Genomic DNA, 19,108 nt, shown 5'->3' with positions numbered 1-19,108 from the left:
GTAACTCTTTTCTGGCTAAATCATATCAATACTTAACTACTTAACTAACACGAAGTGTGCAAACTTGTGCACTCCGTTTGCCCATGTGAAAAGTAGAAGCCGTTAAAAATATTTGTTCAACCACATGAGTTCAAGTAACCTCAACGTTACAGTTTCTATTTTTACTCGACGGCTGCTGGAAGGAGGCAAATGTGACGTCACTACCCGTATGGGAAGTGCTGAATGATTGGCCACGCCCATGTGCGCGAGGAGTCCGGCGGCAGTACTAGCGTGGAACGTCAGGGCTGGTGGAGTCTGACTGAAGCTCGTGAGGTGAGAGAGGACGGAGCGACTAACAGGAGGAGGAGGAACTACGAGCTGCACTCGGACCATTTTAGACGTCCTCTGTAAAAAGATAAAATAAAATAATAATGGCGTACCACAGCCCCTACAGAGCTCCCCCGCATATCAACGCTCCCCCGGACCAGAGCTTCTTGTGGAATATCTTCCAGAGGTAAGTGGAGGGAAAGAAGGGCGGCTTGTTTCGCTGCTGTCTGCCTGGCTGTCTCACACGCTGCTCCGCAGTGAACGCTGCTGTAAAGCTGGGAGGAAGAGATGTGGGTCTGGGGCCGTGCCCACACTGGGCTACATATCTCAACGACAGTCGGCATTTTCGCATAACTCTCGGCGAATTATGAACTATTTTCTTGTTTCAAAGCAAAACCTCTGCAGTGGGGTGAGTGAAATGTGAGCGCCAGGGGGTTAACACATAGTTGTTGAAAATGCACAATACTTCGCCCGCGGCTGTTACGCGTCACTCATGTGTTCACATATACAGTACGTGACATTATCATCCCTACAGCTTGGTCACGTGACTGTGTAATTTGCTTTAAAGTGTGTCATGATGAGCCTCAGTGATGTGTTCAAACCGGGGTCTAAGGACCTCCACGAGTCCTTGAAGGGTTTTCCCCAGGTTCCCTCCTCCCAGCAAAAAAAAAAAAAAAAAAAATGTCTCCAATTATTTATCTGAGTCAGAAATATTCTTTTAAAGCAAATCCGGCAATTATAGATGTATACGTTGCAGCGTTATGTCTTGTTTTCCTCCTTAATAGCATCATCTGTCATTATGTCTTGTATTATTTTTCCTCAATGGCAGCTTATGGCCAATTGATAGTCATCATTTTCACAGTAGTCTGAGTGAAATGTGTGCCAGCAGCTGAGAGGGTCACTGTAGTAGGCAGAGGGGGTATGTTGACTTGTAATAGTAAGCTGTGAAGTTATGTAATACTGCAGAGGATCTCTGTTATGTTATTTCCTCATAACATTGAGATGCTGCAGGCATCGCAAGGCTTGAAACACTCTTAACGAATTATTTATGCAGGGCAACACTAGAAGAATCTGGTCGGACTCGCATGCACAGCTCCCGTGTGCCTTTTTCACGCGCACGCCTCTCGGTTTCGCTGTCACAGAAACACGACTTCTCATGACTGTGGACTCATCGCCCGTTCACGTCAAGCACAAACAAGCATTGTGTTACCCCCCCCCCCCCCCCCCCCGTGAGCGGCGCGCTGCCTGCCTCATCTGCTGCCTCTCGGTAAATATCTGCCGGAGCAGGCCTGGAATTCCCTCGGTCATGTGATCGGAGTCAGTAGTTTAGTGTTTACTGTGTCACACACACACACACACACACACCTACGATTCATGACTCACCGTCCCACTGTTAGACTTGCTTTCATAAATCCATTCACACTCTGTGAGAAAATGACTTTTTCATTCTCGAGGTGTTTTGCAGAGACCTCCTCGCTGAGTCCATTTATTAATTAACTCAGTCCAGTGGCTTCAACCCCGAATGAGTCATGAAGAAGTCCTTCTTTACTGTTTGCCTGCTTTTAAAGAGGTGACGTTGCTATGACATAAATGCCTGCACCCAGCTCTTTCAGAGTCAAGAACAACAACTCTTTTTTTAGACCAACAATGAAGATCTGTCACTATGTACAAAAAGATTTCATTGATAAAAGTCAGTGTAGGAAAATTCAGGCGAACCCAACAAATTCTTATTTTTTGACTGTGTGCCAACTTTGATTACTCAAGAACAATACCACTAAGAGTTATTCTGACTTTTGTGATAGAAACTTCCCTTTTAAAAGAGACCAAGACCGTGCATGAGCTCCAAAATGTTCATGAAGATAGAAAAGAAAGTGAAAGCTTTTTACAGACAAGTCTCAGGATGCCTGAAACGTTTTCAGCTGCAAACATGAATCCCTCCATCACTTGACATTAAAAAAAATGTAAAAATAGAAAGTATATTAACGAAAAGTTGGACGCCACAATTTCCCTGAATGGTTTTCTGTGAATGCGGCTTCAATTCGGGAAGTTTTCCTTCCTCCCAGCGGCCGTGACATCGCCTTACTTTTGGGCCAGCTGCGTGGAAAGTAGGACGGGCTTTGTTCCTCGAGCCATATTCCAACCTGATTGCTTAATAGGAAACAGTGAAACGGTGGGAAAATCTGAGCCGAGCAAACCGACTGGTGTTTTCTGCCGCCCTGCTGCCTTGCATGCGACGAGATGGAAATGCCAGATGGCGAGCTGTGTGTTCTGCAGGCGAAGGGAAGTTTTAATAATGTTTTTTCCACGAACCCGAGGCCGGTCCGACTTAGAAAGAGGACGGTGAGCAAAAAAAAAAAAAAAAAGGGGGGGGGGGGGGGGGTGATGCTGATGCTGTACACACAAATACTTGTTTGAGTTAATGTATGAGTGTTTGGTAAAGGTGCCTGCATCGACCCGGCCGCTCCTCACCTTCACCCCGACAAAGCTCTCATTTACGGAGACGCGCTGAGAGCTGTTTTTTCACCGCCGAGGAGGCCGAGCAGGTCCCCGTGTTTGTTTGTCTTCGCTGAAAAGTTAGACGGCGGAGCCAGAAGAACACGTAGCCGGTGTAGAAAAGTCATGAATGCTGCATATGTGGTGACATGACCGCTGACTAATGCGTCACATCTGGGAGCTGAAGGCCAGCCCATAAAGTTAGCACTGGGCCGGCCCCGTCTTTTTTTTATGTTTGTGTATGGGGGGGGGTTCCCTGTCTCCTCCCTCCCCATCCTCCTTCTCCTGCTCTCTTCTTCACTGTCGGCATTCAGGCTATGTTTGTCATGTTGGGCTGGGCGGGTTGCTAAGGAACGAGTGAGTCACCGGGTGTTTGACTAAGCTACATTTGAAAACTGTGTGAGGCCTGTGTGTCACAATCCAGCCAATCTCAGAGAAAGAGTTTGTGAACGTAATCTTGGCGACCACGTTCCTCCATTACAGGTGTGGTGTTCCCCTCTGTTTGATGTGTGCCGACAAGCCGAGCCTCCACTTCTTGTTTGAGATAATTCTAGAAATAGTAAAAACGCTTTCTAATATAACAGTCCTTCACTAAATCTTAGATTCGTGTCGAGCAGGGGAGAGAGCGGCTGATTCGGTTGTGTCTTCGCGTTTTGAGGCTGTGGTTTGTACCGACACGCGTCTCTCTCGTTTTGACGACCCCGTTTTAGTCGGTGGGCTGAATAAAAGAAACACCTTAGTGTTTAATTCACACTAGTTTACCAGCACCACAAACAGCAGCCTCATAAATGATCATGCAGTTGAATCGCCACCTTCCCGACGGTGTTTCAACATGAACTGAACATTGCAACGGTCATGAAGGGATATTTCATGCCAGACTGTCGCATTAGAAGGCATTTGTTTTCATTGGTGTACCTAATGTTTTGTCAAGTGAGCGTATTGACCGCGTAAGACTGATCTAATACAGTAACTGTTAAAGCTATACAGAAAGTCGATAAACCATTTAATGGCAAACTTTCTCCGGTTCGGGTTCTGCTGTTGTGAACAGTGTTGGTGTGCGTCGTGAAGACAGTGCTGTGTGTACTCTGTGTGTGTAGCTTGGAGTTCTCTTCACCGTTTTATAGTCTGATCAATTCATAGTAATTACAGCCGCAGCCCTTTTATTGATCCGTCCTTGTCCTTGTTGATCATTTGGCCCAAAAAATATGAAGCTGGACTCTATGTTCTGTCTTTGTTTGAGCAAAGATCTGTTTTATTGCTAATTAGTTTTCTGTCCGGTGACTAATCGATTCATTGACAAATAGTTTGAGCTGTAAAACCGCTTCTCAAAGAAAGACACAGTCCGGGTTTGTCATGTGTAGTTAAAGGGAAATATTTAGTATTTTGACCTTTGAAACATTTTTGGGAACATTACTGTGATATTGTCTCCACCATGAAGCCGCAGGACACCCGGTTATGTTCTACTTTATTGCCGCTGGTTCGCAGCTCCCTCTGACTGTTTTCAGTTTTGCTTTCGCTAAAGAAATATGTTACACTGTCGGAGAATCTTGCAATCTGACACTATGCAGGTTGCACTAAAAGTTACTTGTGCGGCTGCCAACATTCGGTTTCACTACGCTGTGTCACGGCATCAGCAAAAACACTCACACACACACACACACACACACACACTCAGAGCTCGTCTGATCGGTCTCCCTGAGCTACGCGTGTACAAGTTACCTTGTGTACCCTAATCACAGGCCTCCATTCATCCTCTGTGGACTGTTGAAGCCCTGACACACACGCGCTCCGGGCGGAGGGATAAAGTTTCAGCTGATGAGTGCCACTGTCTGCTGCTATTGTGTGCTGGAGTGTGCGTGGGTGTGAAGTGGTTAAAGCAGGCGTTATCTAATCTGTTTTCTTTTTCCTCCCCAGGGTCGACAAGGACCGTAGTGGAGTGATATCAGACTCGGAGCTTCAGCAGGCCTTATCGAATGGTGTGTACGCGTCTCTCCTAAGCCTCTTCCACTCCCATTTCTGCTTCCTTCTTTGCGTCTTTTCTCATTTCTGGCCATTTGTGGTGTAATCTCGTCTCTCTCATCTCTCTCTCCTGCCTCAGTCTCTTAAGTCAAATTCCCCTTTATTCTCTGCTTTTTTTCTCCGTCTTTTATTATTCCATTATTCTGCCTCTTTTTTTCTCCCTCCGTCTCTTTCTCCCATCTCCTCGTTGCACACCATTGGTCTCTGCCACTCTTTGATTTAAATAACTGCCAAGCCTAAGCAGAAAATGGACTGGGATTTTTATTTTTATCCCTGGGTGACAGGTGAACTGAATAAAAATGAGTTTTATTTTTGTCCCGGCACAGCGTCGGAGCAGGTGAAAAGTTTATGAGCGTAGCTTCAAAGGAAATGCCTTAGGTGTAATTAAGTGTTCCTGCAACAACAGCCGGCTCAACGCTGATGTGGTTGGTGGTTGTGCGTGTTGACGGTCAAAAGTATGCCAGCGAGCTGCTTCTTCTTCTGGAGGGAATCTAACATACGATGTGCGAGGAAAGAAACGGCACTTTGCGTTCAAAAAGCGTGTGTATTTTTCTACAAATGCAACGGGAAAGGATGTTTAATGTTTTCTGCACTGAAGCTGCAAACATGATCCTGCCAGCAATAATAACCCAGTTACTACCAAGGCCATGGATTTTTCTACCGCATTATTTTGTGAGAATTACAGCCCCGTCCAAGACGAGCTCATTCACAGAGTGAAAGCAGGTATCGATGCTCCTGTATCAGCAGAATTTTAAATTTCAGTGAACCCAGTCAAACCTACCACTAATTAAACACTAATTATAAAAATCTTGACAATACAAAATGAATCTTCCCCTGTCTCCGTTGCCCAGGTACTACATGTGTATAAGCATCTAATCAGACATAAATATTAGTCTGATCTTAATATTTCTGATCCTTATCTACACTCATGGGCATGTACTGATGCCACAGAGCAGTACGGTTCTGTGTTTCCAAAGACAATCCTCATTAGGTTACTTGGTGATTCTCAGTAGGTGTGAGTGTGAATGGTGTGAATGTTTGTTTATTTGATTTATGTAGCGCCCTAAAAGCAAAGAGCATTTGCACCAAAGTGCTTCACAGGCAACATGTCGTATAAAAACATGTAAAGTAGTTTGTCTATCTGTGTCAGCCCTGTGATAGACTGGAGACCTGTCTACGGTGTGAACCCCAACTCTCGGCCTATGACGGCTGCGATAGGTAATGAATGGATGCTTCGACACTCACAGCGGCCTCAGTTTTGGTTTATAGGCCTCAAGGCGATCTAGCAGGCCACGCTGATGTTTGCATTTATATTTTGCGTTTCCCGTATCGCAGTTTCTTTTTACTGAAATCCCTGCAAATCAGAAACGATTGAGGTCGTCTGAGTAGATGGTACAGAGTCAGAAGGAGGAGGAATTCTCTGGCGCTTGTTTGGCCGCTGTGGAGCAATCGCAGTTGTCTTTACATTTCTGGGAAGACGCACTTCAGGGTGACGAAAGTCCGGCCTTCGCCACATAGGCCGATATACTGTATATACGTGACCTTCTAAGTGCATCTTAAGCCTTTAAGTGACTCACAGAAAGTGATTCCAATCAGCTCTTTGCTCCAGGCAGCGTAATGAACTAGTTAACTCCAGCTCATAAAACCTGCGTGCGACAGTTGCCCTTTGTGTCACTTTCTGAACCTGAGTCCGGGTTTTGTTTGCGTTCGCAGTGACCACTTAATTAGAAGACGTGTACGGATTTATGCGACACGCTCTCTGTGCTGCAGAGTGACCGTTAATGTAACTGAAGAAATAACAGCTAATTCCAAAATCAGCATGAAAAACTCGTGGGGATGTAGCACGAGGATTACAGCTCAGGAGGAGGAGGATTCAAACAGGATTAACGGTGCGTTTCCCACCGGGCCCGTTAACCTAAATAAATAAATAAGTCAACTTGTGATTCTGCCAGGCTGTTTGGGGAACACTGTGGAATAAAAAAAATCACACACAGGTCACGCTGAAGCCAGTTTTAAAGCTTTTCTAATTGGCGCAAACAGAGCAGGCTGCTAAAACGCACCTTCTTGACCTCAGCGGTGTTGAAATGCTGTAACGATTGATGAGACTTTGGGGAGCAGCTGTAACACAAGCTGATGTTTGTCTGCTCATTAAAATGTAACGTGTCCCTCATCAGGTTTATCTTCGGGTTTCTCTGACGGCTCCTCGAAGATTTTGGAAAAGATTAATGCCGTTTTCTTCATCTGGGCACTTCAGAGGGAGAGGAGGGGGAAGTGTGGAAGCCAGCAGCAGAGAGAGAAGCTGTTCTGAGGCTGCGCAGTGCCTCTGGATCAGCATACTGATTAGTGCGCGTGTGTGTTTGTGCATCCGTTTCATCAGATTTTTTTTTTTTTTTTAAGACTTGGCCAGCGCTTGTGTGTGTGTGTGTGTGTTTTGCGTACACGTGCACCTTGCTGCGTGTGCACGTAGCGAACGGCAGGTTTCCCCGGTCGCAGCTCATTAGGCTCATCCCAATATGAAACGGAGCCAGTGAAGCAGAACACACACACACACACACACGTACACACACACACTCTGCACTGACTGCATCCTGTCCTGCAGTCTGTGAAAACCACCGTGTGACTGTCCGTCCTGGCTCTGCTTCAAACGTTGCTTCTATTTCCATTATTTTGATGACATCAAGCGTTCGTCCGTTGTCTTGCTGTTAACCTTCGCTCGCCTCCCTTTGTTTTTCTGCTCTTTTTCGTCTCTGAGGGCTCAGAGTGTCGAGACCTTAGTGGTTTCAGGAGGGAGCCTGGGGCTTCGCTGTTGCTGTATACCAGAGGTGTCAAACTCATTTTAGTTCAGGGGCCACATAAAGCCCAATTTGACCTCAAGGGGGCCGGGCCTGTTACCCAATAGCTTATTACCTGGTAAACAACGACAACTCAAAAATGTTTCCCTTTACTTTAGTGCAAACAAGTACAGCTGCGTGTAAGGAACAACTGTGAAATTTCTTATTTTGTCAAAAATTTTCAGCTAATTTCTTCAGTGTAATTGTTGCAAATTCATCCCACGGGCCAGATTGGACCCTCTGGTGGGCCGGTTTTGGCCCCCGGGCCTTATGTTTGACACCCCTGCTGTATACAGTCTTACATACACTGATCAGGCATAACATTATGACCACCTTCTTAATATTGTGTAGGTCTTCCTTGTGACTTGTGGGTGTCATGTGGTGTCCTCAACAGGATGTTGTTAGTGGGGGCCTTTGGGGCCTTTGGGTTGAGGGGAGGGGCCTTTGTGGATCATCCCACAGATACTTGATCAGTTTGGGATCTAGTGACTTTGGAGGCCGGGTCAACATGTTGTGTTGCTCTGCATGTTGTTTGAGTCGTCTCTAAACAGTCCTTGTGTCTGTGTCAGGCTGCGTCCTGCTGGGGACGGCTGCTGTCATTAAAGAGTGTCATTACTGTGGGGTGGGGGTGTCTGGTGTGGTCTAGATTGGTGGTGCACGTCTAAGTAACATCCGCACGAAGGTTTCCCAGCACAACATTGAACTGTCACAAGACGGTTCAGTGTTATTAACTCGTCAGTGGTTTTAATGTTGCGGGGGATTGGTGTGTTTCTGCTCCACATCCTGTCTCTTCTGCTCGTCTCTTCTTTCACCCTACACCTGCGTGTCTTTTCGCATCTCTGAAATGTCTTACCATTCATCATTTTTCTTTGAGTAGAAAAATGAGTATCTTAACCAAAAATGAATCGATTCTTTCTCTCAAAACTGCTCTAAACTGTTTTGATTCATCTCAGGTTCTGCGCTCGATGTGAAGATGTCAGACTTTCTACCGCAACAAACAGCACCTCCCTTATTGCTCCTCTCTTTCGTTTTCCTCCACGTCTGAGTGGTATATGGCACCGCGTCCCTCTGCCTGCTGTGTCCTCTGTCTGTTCGTCCTCTCTCACTTTCCCTTTTTGTCTCTCACCCACACACACACACCCCACGCTCACTCTCCTCTCCTCTGCTCTCTCTCTCTTTCTCCTCGTCCTCTCTCGTCATCCCTCCGTTTGTTTCATCCCCGGCGAGACCGTGATTGGCTTCGTGCCGTGGAAGTCTCTGTCACATGTACGCCTCCCTTCGCTCGGCGGAGAGCAGATATAACACCAACCATCATGCCTTCATGCTCCCCCTCACACACACACACACACACACACATTCTCCCGCTTGACTTATTTATGTAAGTGTGTTGGAGCGGTAATGCTCTGAAATTGCTGACACGCGGCGCTGGTCGAATGGCACAGCTCGGGCTGCTCGTTCAGCAGCACTTACCTCCACACTTGTAGGTTGGCAGGGTTTTCTAAAAAGTCCGAAGTTGAGTCAGAGTGAGAATTGATTTTTGCCAGGCTGCGTTAAGTTTTCCAACACCTTTTTCCCCCCGCGGTTAATCGTCAGCGGCGCTCGGCCGCTTCTGACTGGCGGACGAGAGGCCTCACCCGCCGATTCCGTTTGAGACCCGGCGACTGTGAAGTTCTTTTGCTCCACGACACATGAGCAATGGTTTGGCAGAACGCTGCTGTTATTAAAAACCCTCAGTGCGCTGCGTAATCTTACTGTGAACTGAGTTAGAGAACGGAGCTTTGAGCAAATCGCAGGGAAAAACTAAATTCCCGATGTAATGCGTTCGATGAGGCTGATGAAGTTCATTCCGGTTTTCGTTTGAAGTTGTGTTTTTTTCCGACGGGGTCAAACTTTTACCTCGGTGGGACGGGATGTGGTCCGTGTGTGTTTGTGGGTTCAGGTCTGTATTAGTACTTTGTGAGGTGCAAAGCTGAACGTATGCACAGACAAGCGTCTCACTGAGCTCCACTGCTGCCGTTATGTATATATATGTGTGTGTGTGTGTGTGTGTGTGTGTGTGTACACACCGTGGCCAGCGCACTCTGTTTTTCCACCAGCCTGCCTCTCCTCACCTCCTATATCTCCCTCTCTCTCTCCCGCCTCCACCTCACCGCTGGCAGTTGGGTTTGCCAGTGAGAGGGAGCTCAGTGTGCGGACCGGACAGAGCTTGTATTGTTCCAGTTTGCCGTCAGACGCGCACGCAAACATCTCAGCCGCACGGGCCACCTCAGCCTGGGCGGCCGCAGTCCGTCTGGTACACGACGGTGACCTCACAGCTCGCTGCTGGTCTCAAACGTTCCCGCGCTCGTGTGCGCGGGCAGAAGAATGAGTGCGATTGGAAAGCTTTTTCTCTGCTCTGCCTTTGGTCATTTTGCTGACAGCTCCATTACTGGAGCAACATTTGATGTAACAAAAGAGTCTTTGTCTGCTGGACACGCCGTTCTACTTGCGGCTTTATTTGGAAATGAGATTTGAGGCTAAATCCCATGTGTCACGATTAGGGATGGGCATCGATAATGATGCCGATGCCATTATCGATCCTTCATCGATTCCTCATGTGAATTTTTGGTTTAGAAAAAGTAGGTGTTCCTAGTTTCGTGTAAACAACAGACATTTTATGCGCGTCGATGTAAAGATTCGGCACGAAAAGTATCGATACTTGAACCGGTTGGAGCCGGTTCTTGTTACCCATTCCTAGTCATGATATCAAAGGCGATATCAGTGTTAACATTTTCCTGCACTGACCCATAGTCTGACCTCTATTGGTGTATATGACTTATGATACCAACTGCAACACGAAATGTCAGAGGTATGTTTAAGATGAATTGGACGTCGTGCCTCGTCAACATATCAAACCATTCACTCAGTTTGTAGCAGATCGTTGTTGCTAGTTGACATTACAGGCTCTCTAGGTCTAAGTAACCTTCTATGTTTTCTATCTCAGAAGTGTAAGGACAGCCACTAGAAGCCAGACTGACTCCTCCCGCCTGTTTTTGAGGCATGAAGTTGCTCTGGAGTCGCTCCATGCCAAAGAAACTGCTCAGACATGTTTCGTGTGGCGATGGACTGAGGAGTAACAGTAATCTAGTCATACACATCAGCAGAGCGCCGTGGAGTTCAATCTGTTTACAGCAAAATGGCTCTCATTGTTTGTCGGACCATCCAGTTGTGTGCAGTGCTATTTTTGCTCTGCGTCATGTGAAAAACACTTTATAATAAAAACCAAATGTTGTGTTCGCAGACTTATGTGCCAGGGAGACAGTAAGTGCAGCGCTGCTGTCAGTCCGTTCTGGTTCACCCAACGCACCATGATGGATTTAACGGCTGGAAGCTGTGGACGTTTTTTCCGAGCGCTAAATATTTGGACTCAGATGTTCAGAGTAGTTGACCTTGATAGATGCCTTCTTCAAAAAAAAAATTATACTGACAAATTATTATTTCAACTACCAGATGTCTCTATTTAGCCTGAGATAGCTTGGCTTTATTCTTAGTAATGGGCCACATGATTTCATTACGTATTTCAACCAATACAGAGGAAAAGAAATACTCCTTCAGTTTGATGCTCCTACAACCGATCATAGTCGTTTTGTTGTCAACAAATTCAACTCGACGACCACTTTGATGTTACTGTTCTGTGCATAAAGACTTGAGCATAATCACTTCGCAACTTAGTGACTCCAGACCAGATTTTGTGGGCGTGGTCTGATCTATTTTATTACTTAAGTCCCCGTTCTTCAAAAAAAGCTGATCATTTTCAACATGTTTGTTAATGTTTTGTGTTTATTTAATGCTCTGTGAGGCTGGATGCTTTGAGCTACATGCTACAGTCGTCGTCATGCTAACATGCTCGCAGCAATGACTCAGGTGCTGCATTAATTACACATCATTCATCGTAGTTCATCAATATTTGGTCATCAATGGACCACACCGCAACTGAGCCTGGGTCTAAGAGAGTTTACCTGGCGGAAAAGCAGCATCCATAAGATATGACTGTTAAATCGTCCTAGTGCGACTGGATGTCAGGACGTCCCGCCGGTTTAGGGATGTGGTCTCGAAAGTTTCTCTATAAACGGACCTCACATTAATGCGGATGTGATACTTTGTGTTTGTTGCTCTAGACCGGCGCTCCCACACATGATCAAGGAATATAGATTCTGGTCCAAACCCCAGCTCCAGTAAGAGCCTCAGGCCCCGCTCCCAGAACAGCTCCGTCCACAGTCCCAGACGGCCTCGCCCATCAATAAAACAAACCCAGGAAGAGGGAGGAAATGACTAGTGTCTTCTGGAGCACATGTAGTATTTTCAGCATCACAAATCCTTAAAGCTTACAAGCCTTACATTTATATTCAGCCTGTTTCTCGTTTATTTAGAGCTTTCTAATCACCTTAAAATAAAGGTGAAAATCAGTCAACAGTAAAAGAAAACCCCCGTCCTCTGTTTGGTTCCAAACCGTTTTATTTAAACGAGCTGCTCTTATCTAAACTCTCACTGCTCCCACTGCAGACCTGTTTACTGCTGGCATAGCTAAACCGTGGAGGGAAATCAGAAACGAGCAGCACGGTGTGAGAGGGAGGGAAAAAAAAAAAAAAAAAGGGCTCCCCAACGTTGGCAAGATGTTTAAACTCTGCAGATGCTGTTTTACGGTCTGCAGATTTAGTTGCCGAGAGGAATCTTAGGTCAGCAAAAGTGCGCTACAGAGTTCAAGTTACTGCGACAAAAACTAAACCAGCAAAATGTTTTGTTCACCTCGCACCCTCTCGGCTCTCCTCCTCGTCGTACAGTTAATGCGTTTTCTTGACTCCTCTCTTTTTCTGCGTCCTCCCACTCGCATTTCTCATTCTTCTCGGTTCTGAGACCGTCGGCCTGCCTGTAATAAAGTGAGGTGGTGAGTCAGCAAGGATTTAGATGCCCAGATAAATCTCGAGAATTGAATGGGTGAAGCTGGCAATAAAACACGAACCCCCACCTGAACTAAAGGCCCATCAGTCCTTCCCTGAACATACAGATGACGGCTATATTCACATATAATTGAAGAGTCGGTCGTCCACGTGAAAAATAACTGTGTGTTTGGAGAAAAAGACGTTAAACGTCACAACGCTCACATAGCAAGTCCCTTTTTTTTGAGTTTCAGATCCTGTTTGTGTCCATTGCATTAGTTACAACATAGTTCAAGATTCAAGATCACTTTATTGATCCCTGCAGGAAAGTTGTTTTGTCCAAGAGTCTCAAGATAACAGAACAGAAATGTGACCAGACACAGACATGAGAATACGAGTCAGGAGGAAAAAAAAATAGTGTAAGAATAGTAGTAAAGTTACAAAAAATATTCTGAAAATACACAGTCCAATCCAGACAGATATAGTACTTTAAAGTCCTCAGTGTTGTAAATAAAGGTCTATAAGTTCTTATGTAGATAGAACTTGATACTGTCTTTCCAAGTTTTTTCTAAGTCTCATTTTAATGCGTCATTACTCCAGTAGCGGGAAAAGAAAAGGTGCAATTAATTCCATTTCTAATGGCTCTGTTCTGTTTACTTGTCGTGTGTCATGACAGTGAAACTGTCACACACAATAAATGATTTCCATGGCAGATACTTTGACTAATTATTTCCATTAATGACAAACTGTAGGCAATTTGATGTGTAGGTTTCTTGCACTGTACATACCTGCTCACCAGCTTTACTTAAACTTTATTAATTAATTTTAGAAATGAATGTGATACCTGGGCTTTTCCTGCTTTGATATATCACTCCCTCATTTAATTCTACACACGTAATACACATGACATTTATAATAATGATGACATTTTCTCATTTACGAGTATTGCAGAGTGGGATTGTACTGTTTTAAGAGTGTATTTTAGTTTCTAGAGACCTTTCAGGTTGAACAGTGGGTAATGTTACAAGACAAAATGATTCCTGTTAACCGGCGTTCCTCTGTTTCACAGGCACATGGACTCCCTTTAACCCGGTGACGGTCCGGTCCATCATATGTAAGTAGCTGCTGACAGTGACAGAGCAAACTCTCACACAAATGCCCCTTGTGCTATTCACGTTGTTTGTTTGGTTCTTTGCCACGACAACCACATTAAGTCCTTAAATTGTGAGCGAGCGAAGGCTCACTCACTGTTTTTAGTAACTGCCTCTCTAGTGGAAACCTGCAGCCAACAATAAAAACTGAAATAGTTTCTCCAAGGAAACAGGAAAGCTGCTCCCTCCCCTCTTTACTGCAAATATTGATCTTTTTACAATTTGGAGTTGTAATGTTGAGATTAAATGCCTTGAACTCCACTGTGCAGTTGAGCACCGGGTTTATCTGGGTTTTGACAGATACGCTGAAGGTCAGACTGAACTTTAACACACGGATATGAACCAACTGTTTATACGCTACCAGTCAAACCAGAAGTAGTGTCCAAACTTCCGACTGGTAGTGCACACTCAGTATTTAAATGCATTTCCCTTCCAGCAATCTAAATGAATGTGTCTGGCTGCGGTTACAGTTAAAGTAATTACACAGACACTGTTGACTCAGTGCTTTCAGTGTATCCCTACATCCAACAGTCCCTCTGTCCCTTGTCTTCCTCCTCTCACTGTTCTCCAGCAAACGAAAGCAACACCAACCCTACAACCCTCGTTTCTTTCCTATGTGGAGCATCTAGAATTCCTCTTAAACACTTCCTAGGTTACGTTTCATTCTTTCTCACTCTCAGAAACTGTTACTTCACGGGTCCTTCTGTTTCCTTGCCATAGATTGCTCCATACTCTTAGCTGCTATGTCGCAATAGTTGCTCCTCTCTTTCGTTTAAAATTATACCTCGAAGCGCTCACGAGGTTCACCTCACACTAAAGGGCTAAATCATAACTGTGTGAATTTGTTTGGCTTGAATGTCCCAAGTTTTAACCAAATCCATGTTAAAAATACCTTCCTCCAGCCCCTCCTGTGCACTTCACTCCCTATTTGTTGTGTGACTTCCAGAGTAATTCCCCATAATACCGCGGCCTCCACTTCCCACCGTACCATGCGCAGTAAATCCATTGTTTAATAGTCCCACAGCAAGAAGCGTAGCCTGTGATAACACTCCCTTTGTTGGGAGGTAATTGGATTGAACCGCATGGGAGTGAGAAGTGGAGTATTAAGGTATCAAGTTGTTTTCTTTCTCAGTTCTAACCCAGTCTACGCACCGTTAACGCGGCTGTTTCCTGACTGCTTGACACGAACAGAACGTTTCGGTACTAAAATCATCAATAAAATATATCTGTTTAGTCCAGACTACCTCTGCACACATTAGCATTATGACAGTTTTTTTTTTTGTGACAGCATTTGGAGAGTTGGCTTGACAATCCTGCTTTGCAGCAATGAAAACGGTGTTAATTATTTTATTTCCTGTCTCCGTCAGCCATGTTTGACAGGGAAAATAAGGGCGGGGTGAACTTCAACGAGTTTGCCGGCGTTTGGAAGTACATCACAGACTGGCAGAACATCTTCCGGACCTACGACAGGGACAACTCCGGCTTCATTGATAAGAATGAGCTCAAGCAGGCGCTGACTGGATTCGGTGAGCAGCAAAGTATGCTTAAGCGTTTCAATATTTAACGCCGTGGTGACTGGGAGGGCTGCGTGGCTGGTCTGCAGTGCTGTCCTCTCTCCTGGTTCAGCAGCTCTGTGTTTAAACACAGCATCCTGCCAAATGAACAGTATGGAATTTTATCTCAACTTTGTACTCACCACTCATGTAGTAAACACATTTTTAGATTTTAAATATCGTTAGCCTAATAGCATAATTACCTAAGTCATATTTGAATGTTTTCAGAAAACAAGGGAAGAAAATAGCAAGCAAATATTTTTACTGAGATTGTAACGGTAAGTCAGAAACATTACTTGGGTAATTATGCTATTAGGCTAACGATATACAATCATTCATCAGTAATTTTTTATATATTATGTTCTTTACGTATCTTCAGTTCACTAATTACATTGCAGTAGGTCCAGGGACAAATCAGTCATCAACTAGTTGTTATACTAGAGGGGAAACCATCTAAATGAGCAAAAAGTCCCTGTAAACATCTGAAATGTGCCTTTGAACATCTCACTAGCCTCATGATAATGTCGACTCAGCCTCAGGAAGAGCTTGAGTCAATTACACAAACCTACAATTAGTTCCTGGTTGGTGTCCATTAGTACATTAAAGAACTGGTGAATGAAAAAGGAAATCTCAGTGTCTACTACATCAGTTTCAAGTTAAAATTTAATAAATTTCCGACAAATTCAATCATTTCTGTGTTTGACTTGGCATGCTTTCTGTATTTCTGATTTGAGGTTCTCTGTCCACTATTTGTGCTGCGGTATAAGACTATTTCTATTTTCTTTTTTTTTTGAAGTGGGGTTGCATGAGTTGCGTATGCAAAGTCCCTGTGTTACTACAGTAGATGCTAGAGGAGCACCAACACATGAACTTCCGTGGTAGCGATCTGCAGCAAAAATGGATTTTTCCCGTGGAAAACAGGACGAGCTTAAAACTCATTAGCTGTTTGAACATATGCTGCATTTAGAATATTACCACCTCTTTTTTTATACTATGAGACGACGTTTTCGTCACCTCATCAGTTTCTTTAATGCCACCAGACAGGTGTGTCTTAAGAATTGCATCAGCTATGGATAAACATCTCACGCTATCTCATTTCAAAGAGATCAAACCCTCTTTCTAAGTACAGTAAAAGACAAACGACCTGTATTCAGTGTCGTTTACATTGTGAGCAAATAACGTTTCAGCGTCGCACCAAGGATGGCTGTTATGCAAAAGCCTCTTAACCGGACCGTATCACAGGATCCGATCTATCCATCTATCTGCCCAGGCCTGCCCCGCCTCGGTTCCTGGCATCCTGCAGCTCTACTGCAGTCAATTTAAAAAATGTTTTGCTTCGCTTAACGATCATTACCTGACCGAGCAGCTCACGTACTTAAGAGTCGTCATCTCCTCTCACGGCCGAGGAGCCTCAAAATCTGTCGGCTGTTTCCAGGTCCACGCCTGGAAACCGTCCAGGGTGAATCCTCTGGTGTGTCTGGTGAGCAGGTGTCCTTCACACAGGATAACCAAGGAGTCAAGTCTTCATTCATCAGCAGTAGACTCTGTCTGCTCTGTCAGGGAGAATGTGAAGAATGCCTTTTAAAAATGTTGTTTGTTAAGCTGATGTGGTATTTGTCGCTGTGCTCAGGCTACCGTCTATCAGATCAGTTCTACGGCACTCTGATAGACAAGTTTGACCGCCAGAGGAAGGGACAGGTGGCCTTCGATGACTTCATCCAGTGCTGTATTGTACTACAGGTAACACACTGAGACAAACTACATATACTGTAACAGGATGTTTTGTTTTCCAGCTGTATGCACACTCATCAAAGCAAGATCTCCTTTTGCTCGGCACTCGCATCATAACACTTGTACTCAAGAAAATCACTTTCAGAAACACATTGCATTCTTCCCTTTTAGATGATGTATCAATTAAACTCCACTTTAGCCATTTTTCACTAATTTCACGTTCATGCAGCTATAGATGAAGCTTAAGCGAATCCGGAAGAAGCGTAGTGCAGTAATGTAACAATGCAATTATGTATCAGTCATTGGCTTTTTTCTTGAGCTACGTTTGATGTAATAACCTCAGTGTTGGAATAAAACACAACTTTTGCATGAAGAGTGTCAGGAGTTATACGATTCAGTGATTCAGCGTCTGTGCTTTTTACGCACAGTTGTAATCACATGAAATGTGATGTAATAATGTTGTCATCATTATGTGGAAACTTTGACAATTCAACGCCCAATTGATAGAAATGAAACCTCAAAACTAACTGTTTTCAACTGATTCCATTTTTTTATAACTCAACTTATTGAGTTAATTTACCACTCCATACAGAACATAATGTCTACCATGTAAACATTTTTTTCATAATAACAATTTAATAAGAATTTTACCATTAAATGTATGAATGAAGAGTGTAGACCTGATTAGGAAATATTGTGTTGCGTATGATTTTTTTAGTGATTTGTGCTGATTTTAATTTGAAATGCAGCTGTTATTTATCTACAAATGGGCATTATTACCATTAATGCCGTTTAGTTTTATAGGTCCATATACACATAAACAAGCTGCTTAGAACTGCAAATACACTTGAAAGTTGCATTTTTAGGTATGAACATCTCCTCTAATGTGTCTTTGTTGAGTTCTCGTGCAAAAAGCAACAGATTAGGACAAAAATAAACTCTGAAAATATATGTTCATTTTGTGTTACAGACCCCATGGCAATGAAACTGCATCCTTTGCTGTTTTCGCAAATAAATGTCCTTATTTTCTGTCCTTTTCCACAGAGGTTGACTGATGTTTTCAGGCGGTACGATACAGACCAGGATGGCTGGATCCAGGTTTCTTATGAACAGTATCTTTCCATGGTCTTCAATATAGTATAACGCACACGGATCACCACAGAAGAGCACACAACTGGACACGACTGTGCCAAAGCTATCGGCACCTCCCGGATATCTGCCATGGTGGACACTACAAGATTTTTTTTTTTCAATCCCAATTTTTAGCCCTAGTTGGGCTATGTCACTTAAATTAAAAAAAAAAAAAAATGAATCTAAAGAAAACTTAGAGGAACCTTAAGGTTTTTGAGGTTGTAATATCCTCCAGATGATTGTCGTTTATCTGGATGTACTACTCCCAGTACTTGACGTATTTAAGAAAAGAAAATCTTGTAGTGTTTTGTTAGTTGACCAGTCTGAACAATGTCTGTGTTAAGGACAATGGGTCGGGGGTATTATGGACACATCCGTCTTTCTGTCAGTCAATCTGTCTGTTAATGGATATTTTTAATGTCTTAACTTTAATTGATTTAAAAGAAGATGTCTGTTGAGAGTAAAATGATGCATTGTAAATATGATTTCAAATGCATTGCATGCTTTTCAGGGATATTTAGCCCCCAACGTCGAAGCATGCTTTTCCTTTCTCTTGTCTTTTCCTCAGCCCTATTTTGCTCAAAGCCATGTTTACAAAAACTGTGAAAGCAGGTAATGCTCTGCTTTGGGGTTCACTGACATGCCAGCTTACATGCCATATTTGTACAAACTTATTTTTAACAGCAAATCTTCAAAGGTTAGAACATCTAATTTTTTGGTAGAGGGTAAAGCATAACGCCTTTAGTATGGCTTATTTTTTGTGCATGATGCCTTAAGATGTGTATAAAAAAAACACAAAGGAAATCTTTTATTAAAAAAAAAATGAATGAATAAAAGAAATGTGATGTGGATTTTCATTTTCATTATGTAGGAACCCTTGCATGTGTTAAACAAGGCTCAATTTCGCCCTCTGCTGTGTGATTGTGGTTTTTACCACTGCAATGCAGCAAGTGTGTTCCCCGGACCCTGTGTTACTT

General features: G+C 43.9%; 1 protein-coding gene across 1 annotated transcript; it reads left to right on the top strand.

Moving 5' to 3' along the window:
* The first annotated feature begins 247 nt into the window (after positions 1 to 247).
* pdcd6 (programmed cell death 6) lies at positions 248 to 18,967 on the top strand. The gene is made up of 6 exons (XM_047568264.1): positions 248 to 493; positions 4,714 to 4,775; positions 13,635 to 13,679; positions 15,084 to 15,242; positions 16,900 to 17,009; positions 18,045 to 18,967. Exons 1-6 carry the CDS (start codon positions 411 to 413, stop codon positions 18,141 to 18,143), a joined length of 558 nt encoding a protein of 185 aa, XP_047424220.1. The 5' UTR covers positions 248 to 410; the 3' UTR covers positions 18,144 to 18,967.
* Positions 18,968 to 19,108: the final 141 nt, after the last annotated feature.

This window comes from Mugil cephalus, chromosome 18 (genome assembly GCF_022458985.1).
Source record: "Mugil cephalus isolate CIBA_MC_2020 chromosome 18, CIBA_Mcephalus_1.1, whole genome shotgun sequence".
Lineage (NCBI taxonomy): Eukaryota > Metazoa > Chordata > Actinopteri > Mugiliformes > Mugilidae > Mugil > Mugil cephalus.
This window is presented reverse-complemented; position numbering and strand designations above follow the sequence as displayed.

Coding starts and splice junctions, on each gene's coding strand:
- pdcd6 (XM_047568264.1), top strand. CDS start 411: ATGGCGTACCACAGCCCCTACAGAGCTCCCCCGCATATCAACGCTCCC. Junction 494..4,713: donor TTGTGGAATATCTTCCAGAG/GTAAGTGGAGGG, acceptor TTTCCTCCCCAG/GGTCGACAAGGACCGTAGTG. Junction 13,680..15,083: donor GACGGTCCGGTCCATCATAT/GTAAGTAGCTGC, acceptor TGTCTCCGTCAG/CCATGTTTGACAGGGAAAAT.